At 40.7% G+C, this 11,948-nt stretch overlaps 1 protein-coding gene across 1 annotated transcript in view; it reads left to right on the top strand.

The window, feature by feature from the left end:
• Nucleotides 1-3,239: 3,239 nt before the first annotated feature.
• The window catches only part of LOC134358070 (E3 ubiquitin-protein ligase MARCHF11-like), a 39,832-nt gene continuing 31,123 nt past the window's right edge, over nt 3,240-11,948 (top strand). Inside the window, exons 1-2 of the mRNA XM_063069989.1 lie at nt 3,240-3,551; nt 6,356-6,511. Coding sequence (XP_062926059.1) covers nt 3,240-3,551; nt 6,356-6,511 — 468 coding nt within the window. The remainder of the gene's footprint in view (nt 3,552-6,355; nt 6,512-11,948) is intronic.

The following is an 11,948-nucleotide window of genomic DNA, read 5'->3' as shown; positions in this document are numbered from 1 at the left end:
ATGTAAACAAATTTAATCTCCAAATTCATGAAAAGATATGGAGGCAATGCAGAGGTGGGTCATAAAATTGACTCCTGGGTGAAGGCATTGACACATGAAGAGAAATTGAACAGGTTGAACCTATACTCATTTGAATGAGAGGTGGTGTTCTTGCCACATTTAAGCCTTTAAGGCAGGAGACAGTATCGCTGGGGCAAATTTCCTGCAGTGAGGTTACCTAGGGAGCATAATTTCAGACCTGTTGATTGGCCCATTTAAGAAACATCAGTATGAATTTCTTCACTGAGGGTTATGAATTTTGGATTCTGATCTAGAGGTTGCTGCTTCTAAAGATGCTGCAAACAATTAATCGTGGTTTTTTAAAGAAAATAGTTGTCCAAAAAGTGCAGGTGAATGCTTCAGGAAAAAGGAATAAGATAATGTTCAAAAACCATTTAGAAATCTGATGGTGGAGGGGAAGAAACAGTTCATAAATTATTGAATGTGGGTCTTCAGGCTCCTGTCCCTTCTTCCTGATGGTCAGAATGAGAAGAGGGCTTGTCTTGGGTGGTAAGGATCTTTAGTGATGGATAGTGCTTTCTTGAGGCACCACCTCTTAGAGATGTAATTGATAGTGGGAAAGGATGTACCCCTGCTGGAACTGGCTGAATTTACAACACTCTTCTACCTTTTGTAGTTTAGTGCATTGGAGCCTCCATACCAGGATATGATGTAACCAGTCAGAATGCTGGTCACCATACACCTATAGAAATTTGCAAGTCTTTGACATACCAAATCTCAAATTTTTAAAGAAGTAGCTGCTCGTATGCTTTCTTTGTGATTGCTTTAATGTGTTGAGTCCAAGATAGATCCTCCAAGATGACTTCCAGAAACTTGAAGCTGTTCATTCTTTAATGAGTGTGTGTTCTCCTGCCTTCCCATCCTGGAGTCCACGATCAAATCCTTGGTCCTACTGATATTAAATGCAATGTTATCATTGTGAAACCACTCAAACTATATCCCTCCTGTTTGCCTTCTGAGATTTTGTCAACAACAGTGCTGTCATCTGTGAATCTATAGATGATGTTTTGACCTGTGCCTGTATTGATTGATTGTCAATGAGGAGATGTTTTCTCTGATCCATACTGATCCTGATGAGCAAGGTAGTGATCCAGTTGCAGATGGAAATACAGAGGCCCAAAGTTTAGAAGATTGGTGTTTTGTGGTTGTCTAGGTGCTCCAAATCAGGTTGGACAGTCCATGAGATTGCATCTGTTGTAAACCTGTTGTGGTTGGCGAACTACAGCAGATCCAGGTTCTTGCTCAGGCAGGAGTTAATTCTAGTCATAATCTCTCAAAGCACTTCATCACAGTAGATGTGCTACTAGGTAATAGTCATTATGGCAGTTTACCCTGCTCTTCTTGGGCACTGTGATTGCTGCCCATTTGAAGCAGGTGGAACCTCAGACTGTAGCAGTGAGAAGTTTAAGATGTCCTTGCACACTCTTACCAGTTGGTTGGCACAGGTTTTCAGTATCTAGCCAGGTACACTCTCCGGGTCTGATGCCTTACGAGCAGGGGTTCACAACCTGAGGTCCATGGCATAAAAGAGGTTGGTAACCCTGCTTGCGAGGGTGTAACAGAGTGGTTTCTTCCCGTTTATTGGGGAATGAAGAGCTGGGCAGAGGGAGTGGGAGTAGGTAGGAGGCATCATTTCAGGTTAATGAGTTGTCTGTTCCAGATGGAGATAACCAATTCTTTACCCCCAGAGAAATGAGAAGGTTGTATCATTTTAATAGATTCAACACCAACAAAGTTAAATTTTTCATCTCAGGACACGCACGATCAATTTGCAAGAAAATGAAGGTGGGTTGGGGGGTGAAGGGATGACATCAGCCATGATCTTATTGAGAGGGCAAGCAAACTTGAGGGACTAAACGGGCTTCCTCCATGTATTTCCTGTGTGCATAATTCCAAAGGTATAAATGCAAGTTATTATTTAAAATTAGTCACTAATGCTAAACAGGTGCTATGATACTTTTGTGCTGACATTCAGTCCCAATAACTAACTGAAGCTAGCTGACCTAACTACAGCAGGCATACACCACATCATAGTATTAAATGCAGTGTTAGTGATCAAGCACAATTTGATTTACAAAGCTTTCCAGTGTTGCTGTAAAAATACTGATGTTTGGCATTGGTTGCCTGCATTAAATTAAATTTTGCACAGCTGGTAAGGTTTCTCAGACAGGTGTGAAGGCATGGAAAATTGTGCATACAATGTTGAGTGGAGGCATGCTATCAGTGCGGTATTGAAGAATTTGAAGTTGAAATCCCACTCTACTGTTTAATCTTTCAACAAAGGAAGAATAGGGGGTGGTTAGAGGACAGATGAAGCATTTTGGGGCTGTGAGAGCGAAGTGTAGAGCAAGGAAGCAGCCATTTGGACAAGAGGCAAAGGGATGGTTGCTAGGGGCTAGGAAGAAATTATAAGGATCTGGAGATTATAGTGAGGATAGAATTGTGAAGGTAGGGACAGTGGATTTGATATTACGTGAAGAGGTATTTACAGGGACGATGAATTATGAAGACCCAACGAAAGTGAAATTGGTTATGAGGATAAATGGATTTTTGGGGAGAGCCTGAGGTATGTGGACAGGAAAAGCTAAGGCAGGGACGTGGATGACAAGAATCGTGGAAGAATGTGGAGAAGATTATGACAAATGAGGGATGTTTTGGGGTCAGAGATTATTACTGGGCATAAGAGAGGGGGAGAGGAGGATGTAGTAAAGAGGAATAAGGGGTAGGATGTCTGGGGGGATGTAGAAGAAGGAGAGGGTTATGAAGACTGGGGTGTATAGGGTATGTATTTATGAGGGGTTGGGAGTAGGGTATGGGGGGGGGGGAGAGACCGAGCGAGCCGGGTCTCGCGAGCCCAGTCACCACCAACCGCCCCCCACCCCCGCCCGCGCCTCTTGTGACGAAACAATGGTAACCGGGCTCGTGCTGAATCGCCACTCGAGCCCCAAGTGGTGGATTCCGGAGCGCGAGGCACCAGTGTGACACGGACCCCTCCGCACTTCGAAGATCTGAACCGGGCGAGGCGAAACTGTCCGCTCCAACTGCCGCCCACTCATCCCGTGTCACCCGTTCCCTTCGCTGCCTGCCGGCTCTCCGTGACGGGCGGCCCCGGTCCCCGCGTTTCTGACTAACCTTCCCCACTCCACTCCACTCCCCTGGCCCGTTCAGGCCCCAGCGCCATGAGCCATCGATCGCCACACCAACTGCAGCAACGGGAAGAGAGGAGCGGCAGCGAGCCTCTGCCGGCGGTATCGTCCACCGTCCGGAGCCCGGACGGGGGCGCTCTCGATGGAGGGTCACGAACGGTCGATCTCGAAGAGGACGACGAGGAGGGGGAGGCAAGCGGCGGGCTGGACCGGGAGGAGGGGCGGACCTGCGAGCTCCCGAGCCCGACCGCCAACGACGCTGAATCGGTATGCAGCAGCAACGACAGCTGCCGCAACGGAGGCATCACCCCCACCTGCAGGATCTGCTTCCAGGGCTCCGAGCAGGTAAGGGGCAGCGGAAGGAGGTCGCTCCCCAAACCGCGCACCATGCTACTCTTGCTAAATTAGCCAACAGTGCTTGTGCAGGCAGTGCAGTGCTGTGTCGGCTTGTACGTGGACACTTCCCGCTCAAAATGCAACTTCATTCATGAAATTACCAACGAATGAGCTGCATCCTGCACCCGAGCATTGCAGTTGTTTTATTATATGGTTTTATAAGCTTGTGGAACAATCGGGAAATGTATTTTAACATATTAGCCATATACAGTATACCTGTGTGGCTGGATGCACTTTGCAATGAGGATCGGCTCGGAGGTCGGTTTCAGCACCCTGGTCAGCGTCGCCTGTTCGGCTCTCCACACTCTCTCTGGAGGCAGGAAATCTCCATCCGCTCAGCAAAAGGTTCTGTAAAGCTACACAGCGAGCAAACTCAGCTTTTTCCATCAATAAATAACACTTAACTGGGAACAATTTTCAGAATTTAGCATGGGAATCGCTGTTGGATTATTTGGAGGTTTAAAATATTAATATTAATAGTTACTTCTACAAATGAAACACGTAGTAGAGTTTCAGGCCTAACTTGGTATGAAATGTTATAATTTTAGTTCCGATATTATAATGTAATGTTTTTTATATAAAAATAAAACATGATCGTTTTACGGACAACATATTTCCATCCTTATGTTACTCAGGCTGACTATGACGTAATAGTATTTAAAAAGCCCTCTGTTTAAACTTGAGCGAAACAAGAAGCTGGAAAACACTGATTATCAAAAAAACAAAGCAGAACTGGAAAAATCGAAGTAACAATGTTAAAGCACAATCTATTCAGAATAACGAATTTGGTACCTTATTGGAAGCGTGTTATAGAATACGGGGGAGGAGAAAGAAAATGTTAGATTAGAAATAAAATGCATAAACAACGAAGCTACAATAAGGAGGAAATTTGATTAACTAGTGAGATAAAATCTTTAGCCAGGCAAACATAATATAATTTTATTGGTGATGCTGATGCAGTGGTTTCTGGATGTTGTCAGTGTGTGTTCTGTCCACTTAACATCTTCAGCATAGTATATGAAATAATCTTACAAAATCAGAAAAGTTATTTTAATATATATGGGTATAATAAGGGAGTATAATCTTAATAGATCAACGTGTTCAAAATTAAGAGGAAGGAAACAATTCTTTATTGGTAAGTTATGAATAAGGAAACAAATGTAGAATTATATGGAAAAGAGAATAAGCTGTGATTGTAGATAGTGCAGTCACAGCATTAGAAACAAGGAGCTGGAGGAACATAGCAGGTCAGAACATATTTGTGGAGGGAAATGGATAGTCAACACTTTGGGCTGATAACTTTCATCTGGACTGAAAGATAGAGGGGAAAGGAATGGACCAAGAACTGGAAAGCAATAGGTGGATCCATGCAAGGAGAGATGATAAGCAGATGGAGAAGGGAGGAGACAAAGTAGCAACAGAGACTGGGAGATGATAAGTAGAGATAACAAAGGGCTGCAGATGATGGAATCTGATAGGAAGGGAAAGTAGAACATGGAATGAAATAATTGGGGTGAGAAGGGCAGATGGGAACCATAGGGGGAGGAGTGTCTGGTGATGGGCAGATGGAATAGGAAAGAATAGGGTGATGGACTGCTGGGTAGGTGTAGGAGAAACTGGTAACTGGGTAGATCAGGAGGACAGAACATGAAGATGGGGTGCAGGGAAGAATTCTGTGCTCATGCCATTGGATTGTAGTCTACCCAGATGGAATATGATGTGATATTCCTTCTGTCATGGAGTAACTATGCAAGTGAATTTCATGATATATGAAACAAATGGGATCCAACAAAGAGAACTTAGACAAACACATCTATTAACTGGGGGATACAATGATTATTGAACAGGTAAATAACTGAATAATTAAGAAGTTGAACTGTTTAGCTTTTTGATGTGAATTTTTAATTCAATTGCTTTATGTATATGGCAGATGTGCCACAACCCCAGAAATGTCCCATAGCAAGAACCTAATGTATCCAAGATTATGCAAAGTGTGCAAGCATGAAGTGAAATGCAAATATTTGATTTAGTTTTTCAGCAGGAGTGTGTACAATAATTTAATTAATTCCTTTTAGAGAGACATATTGAATACACATACACAGAAAGGTATGCATTGGGGTGTTGTATATGCTCCTGATTTTCAGGGTAAGTTCACTTTTAGCAAGGAAGCTGCCTGATTTATAAAGAATTCTAAGCAATTATGAGATCAGGAATTCAGCATGTAGAAGAACAAAAGAGACCAAATGGAAATTTATTCCCTTGTATATAGCCAATGGATTGTAAATAACCAAACTATAGTTCGCATTGATCACAAATTGCAGACCTCTTATTGATTGGAAACATTATGTTAGTTTCTGTTTCTACCTATGTTCCAGGCCAACTGAGTATTTGCTGGATTTTCTTTTGCTATTGTAGATTCCTAGCATTTACATCTTTTGAACTAGTAGCAAAAAATTACTTTATACTTATTTGTCAATTTAACTAAAATAATGAGAAAAGAGAATATATTCAATGGGAGGATTCCCCTTTGTTTTCTATCAGTCTTTAAAACCAAGTGGGAATGAGCATATGCAATGAAAGTGACACAAATACTGTCCTCAAAACATATTTTAAACCATATTTTGAGAATCAAGTGAAACCTGAAGATATGTTTTGTGTATGGGGTTATCTGTATAATATCTGTTGGCTGATGTTAACCACATTGTAATTTGATATACCTTCAATGAACTTTGCTTTCCTTTTGTACCTCCAAGGGTGAATTGCTGAGTCCCTGCCGATGTGATGGCTCAGTGCGGTACTCCCATCAGCCATGCCTTTTGAAGTGGATTAGTGAAAGAGGATCATGGAGTTGTGAGATTTGCTGTTACAGGTACCATGTGGTAGCAATAAGAATGAAAAGACCATGCCAGGTAAAGAGTCATCATACCAAATACCTTCATTAATAAAGTCCACTCCAATCTGAAGGCTTAAATTTCTGTGCCTTACCTGTTCAGGAAGCCTTATCCCAAGAATAGTCTATCATAGTAACAGATGTTCATGAACCAGTATATTAGAACACCTTTAATGTCAAGCAAACTTTATTGTAAGGGTTCATGTGATGACATTGTTGAGCTAGCTGACAATGATGACTTATCCCAAATATTAAGAGCAAGCTTGCAAGTATTGCATCAAATGTTTGCATTCTGTTCTGTTTACAGTAAAATGCAAACAGAGCAATTATTCATGACCCATTAATTCAATCAGTGTTTTTTTTGTTGTATGTTATTCATTCAGGGACTGTTTGATTCTCTGGCACCCTAACTGCCTATGAACCAAGTGCCTTGCTAAGTTACAAACAAGAGAAGATCTGCAGTTGCTGGAAATCAAAGTAATATGCACAAAGTGCTGGAGTAACTCAGCAGGCCAGGCAGCATCTATGGAAACGAGTAAACAGTCAACATTTTGGGCCGAGACCCTTCATCAGGACTGAAAAAAAGAGATGAGAAGTCAGAGGAAGAAGGTGGGGGGAGGGGAGGAAGACGTACAAGGTAGTAGGTGGTGGGTGAAACTGGAAGGGGGAGGGGTGAAGCAAGGAGCTAGGAAGTCAATTGGCAAAAGAGATAAAGGGCTGGAGAAGGAGAAAAATAAACTGATTCCTAAGCTCCGGAACCTGGGCCTTAGCACTCAGATCTGCAGCTGGATCTTCAACTTCCTCACAGACAGGACCCAGGCTGTAAAAATAGGGGACAAGCTCTCCTCTACAATCACTCTGAGCACTGGTGCCCCACAAGGCTGTGTACTCAGCCCCCTGCTGTACTCACTGTACACCCATGATTGTGTAGCCAAGTTTCCATCAAACTCAATATGTAAGTTTCCTGATGACACAACAATTGTAGGCCATATCTCAGGTAGTGATGAGTTTGAGTACAGAGAGGAAATTAAGAATCTGGTGGCATGGTGCGAAGACAATAACCTATCCCTCAACGTCAGCAAGATGAAGGAATTGGTTGTCGACTTCAGAAAGAGTAGTGGACCGCATGACCCAATTTACATCGGTGGTGCGCAAGTGGAACAGGTCAAAAGCTTTAAGTTCCTTGGGGTCAATATCACAAATGACCTGACCAGAGTTCACTGCCAAGAAGGCCACCAGCGCCTTTACTTCCTGAGAAAACTAAAGAAATTTGGCCTGTCTTCTAAAACCCTCACTAATTTTTATAGCTGCACCGTAGAAAGCATTCTTCTAGGGTGCATCACAACCTGGTATGGAAGTTGTCCTGTCCAAGGCCGAAAGAAGCTGCAGAAGATCGTGAACACGGAGCAGCACATCACACAAACCAATCTTCCGTCCGTGGACCACTTTACACCGCACACTGTCGGAGCAGTGCTGCCAGGATAATCAAGGACACGACCCACCCAGCCAACAGACTTTTCGTCCCTGTTCCCTGCGGGAGAAGGCTCAGGAGCTTGAAGACTTGTACGGCCAGATTTGGGAACAGCTTCTTTCCAACTGTGATAAGACTGCTGAACAGATCCTGACCCGGATCTGGGCCTTAACCTCCAAACTGCTTCTCAGTTTTTTTGCACTACCTTACTTCCCATTTTTCTATTTTCTATTTATGATTTATAATTTAAATTTTTAATATTTACTAATTTTAACTATTTTTAATATTTAATATTTGTAATCCAGGGAGTGTGAAGCGCAGAATCAAATATCGCTGTGATGATTGTACGTTCTAGTACCAATTGTTTGGCGACAATAAAGTATAAAATCTGACGGGGGAGGACAGAAATCTATAGAAGGGAGGGGGCGGAGCACCAGAGGGAGATGATGGGAAGGTAAAGGGATAAAGTGAGAGAGGGAAATGGGAACGGGGAAGGCGCTGGCAATTACCGGACTTGCTAAGTTATTATAACCATATAATCATATAACAATTACATTGCTATTTTTCTTAAGAGGCATATGGGCCAGAGAAGATAATGAGCAAAGTATTGAACAGGTTTTAATACCAATTTGGTAGCTATTTTGTTCGTGTGATTATAAATTTATCACAGTTAACAGTTGCAATTATTGTAAATATCAACATGTTAAATTTTAATTCTTTGCTCACACCTGTTGATATGAAATAAATAACATTAAAAATAAACAATCAACGTTACTCATTTATCTATTTTGAATCCTATGGACAGCCAGGTGTTGTGAGTTTCAACCACAGCTAGGTTCTAGAAACTGGTGAATAATTTAGACAAAGGGTTCTGTATGGTCCTAAACTCCACCATGTTAAACTGCTAACTTGTTAACATGAGTTAATTAAAATTCATTTGATTTTCTGTTGTTACGTATCTCAACCATCACCAACCTTGTTCTTCTGCTGCTCAGTCGTAAACAAAGGAATGTATTATTACTAAAATGAGATTCAAAGATTCAAGGTGCATTTATTATCAAAGAATGTATAAATTATACAACCTTCAGATTTGTTTGCTTCTAGGCAGTCACAAAGCAAGGAACCCGAAAGAGCCCAATTTAAAAAAAAAATAAAGACCAACCCCTGACGCGCACAGAGAAAGAGAGAGAAAATCCTGCAAACAATAGAAGCGAGCAACAACAACAGAATTCCAAACCAGCTTGAGTCCTTAGATCTGGAGCAGTCCGGAGTAGAGCCAAATCACCACAAAGTTCGCAGACACGAAGCACAACAGCCAGGGGCAGTTTCACAGCCTCTGAATCTCACTTAAAATTAGTATGAAGTCATATTCAGAACTGAAATTAACCTTTAAATCGCAGTCAAAGAATGAGTAGCAGTATTGGAACTAGACAAATGAGTTTTGAGAAAGGAAGGGAAAGAATGAGCATGAGAGAGCTTGACAGCCTGAATGATTTACATTACAACCTATGCTGGTACCAGTTGAAATTTTATGAACATAAGATTTTCATAATCTTTGAAAATTCACCTAGTTTCTGCCAAAGTCTCTCTTTCTGCATCTATGCATTTAATAATTTATTTAAAGGTGAAATAATAATACATAACTTTTACTTTTAGTATCCTCACTGTTCTGGTTTTCGCTTTAAATAAGTGATGCAATAAATCCATAATATATTGTACTTCAATTTTAACTAAAACTGATGATTTCAGGCATTGAGTGATTGTAAATGGGCATTTCATCCTTTCGTAAATGTAATGAATATACAGGGATTTTCCTTTTTCATGAGATAAAATGATAAACATTTTGCAGATGCTGGAAATATGTTTTCTGGTGCTCAGAGCCCAGGACTGTTAACAACTCCATCTACATATTTTGTAATCTTGTTATTACAGTTAATAGTTTGGCTGCCTCTACAAATATGAAAGTGCGAAGAACACGTTTTAAGTTCCAGATGGTGAAAGTAAATGGTATAGCAGAGGAACTTCCATTATATGTCAAATCCAGCCCTTTATTTCTATCTGATATTGAGAAAAATAATTAAATCTGGTATCAGTACTGACATGATAGAAACCTCATGGATTAAAAATTCACTACTGGGGATAGTTCCTGAGATCTGTAAGTCCCAGGATCAGACTTAGTGATGAAAAATTAATATGAAAATTGGGTAGTGCCTAATGATGACCATGCATATACTTAAAAGAATTTGTGATATGTGATTTGCTGCTCCACCAAAAACTATGCGACGATGGTAACTATACAGGGAGTCATCATTCAGTTGCAACAATATAGATATATTTTTTGAAGATCAAAGCTGTTGTCCTTGATCCCATTGCAGGCTCTGGTTCGCAAAGCACTTCAGTTTTGCCCTGAAGATGAAACAGGCTATTTGCAATCTTGTTATTACAATTGTCTCATAGATGAGTTTCTGAATATACATCTGCAATACTGTTTAGACTACTTTTACATCTATACTTGACCCTGCTCCAATTTTTGCTGCTGAAATTTTCATCCATGTCTTTATGATCTTAGAATTAACTATTCCAATGTACCTCTAGCCAGCCTCCCTACTTTTGCCTTTCATAAATGTAAGCTTATTGAAAATGCCCATGTCAGCATGTTAACTTTCACCGGATTGGCCATAATTTATTCCTTACTGCTGTAGATTAGTTTCCAGCTAAGCAATTGATTCAGAAATTCTGATATTTGTTTTCAAGTTTCTTTTTAGTTTCTCTTCTATATTCCTTATAACCCTGATTGGCCTTGCAGTCCCAGAGACGTCTGCAGTCATTTACATCTGCCCTTGTGTCCATTACAAAATTTATTTACTCTACTATTGGTGACGTGTCTTTCACCTGAAGGCTCAGCACTGTTAATTTCCTCTTTAAGTATCTCAACCTCCCTAAGATATTTCTTGAAACATTTGTGAAATTTTACACATCCACAAATTCTCAACTCTATGTTTGCTTATATTCTGTGAAGTATCTTGTGTCATTAAACCAAGTTAAAATTGCTAAGTAATGCAATATTTTGCAGTTGATCAACATGAAGTTGTTGTAAAGCTATGGTGTTTTTCTATTGAATTCACCAGATAAAATTGTGTTTATCTATTGTACCCCCTTTAACAGTGCAGTAAGTCTCAATCATTGCTAAATTATCTCTCTGAACATTTAAATGTATAGTCTCAGTCCTTCAATCTTGAGTGGCTGTTGGAGAATTTAAAAATCTTTTATTTTTGTTTTTCCTCTTTTTTTCAATCTTAATACGTGCTGTATTTTCCTCTTATTACATTTTCTCTGCTGGATTTGACATTCAAGTATAACAACCTTGATCATGATAATGATGTAAGCCATACAGCAACTTCTAGTTTTCCATACATGCAGTTAGATAGTCACAGTCAGAGACAGCTGCTGCTCCTCCACACACACTACTGATTTACCAGTAGGCTTGGCATTACAGTGGAGTGTATTTTTAATACTTGCCCACATGTTCCATGCTGAAAAGAAAAAGTGCTGCTGCCTTTGTGAGTGCAGCTATGGTACAGAAGTGCTTAGAAGCAGAACAATGTGCTTGTCACTGGAAATGTAATTGTGGGAGTTTGGTGGCTGCACTGGTGTCATGCATGTAACCCATATTTGTTTATCCCAGTGTTGCTGGCACCCAATTTATTTTGATCCTAGTACAAGTATTCGTGTACATTTTTCATTACCAGTGCATAATTTTACCTATTTTGTCTTAGCTCTGTACTATGCTAAGTAACCACAGGCTTTTGTTCTTAAAGGCATGTAACCATTAAATTGCACATGGATGGATCTTTGTTGGAATATTACGCGGGATGTTTGAAGTCTTCAGATTTAAGGTCATAGGTGGAATGAATCAATATTGGGAGGTAGCCAGAAACAAGTTGTTATGGATCTGGGAGTACTACTACGTAATTTCCATGGCTCA

This window comes from Mobula hypostoma, chromosome 17 (genome assembly GCF_963921235.1).
Source record: "Mobula hypostoma chromosome 17, sMobHyp1.1, whole genome shotgun sequence".
NCBI lineage: Eukaryota > Metazoa > Chordata > Chondrichthyes > Myliobatiformes > Myliobatidae > Mobula > Mobula hypostoma.
This window is presented reverse-complemented; position numbering and strand designations above follow the sequence as displayed.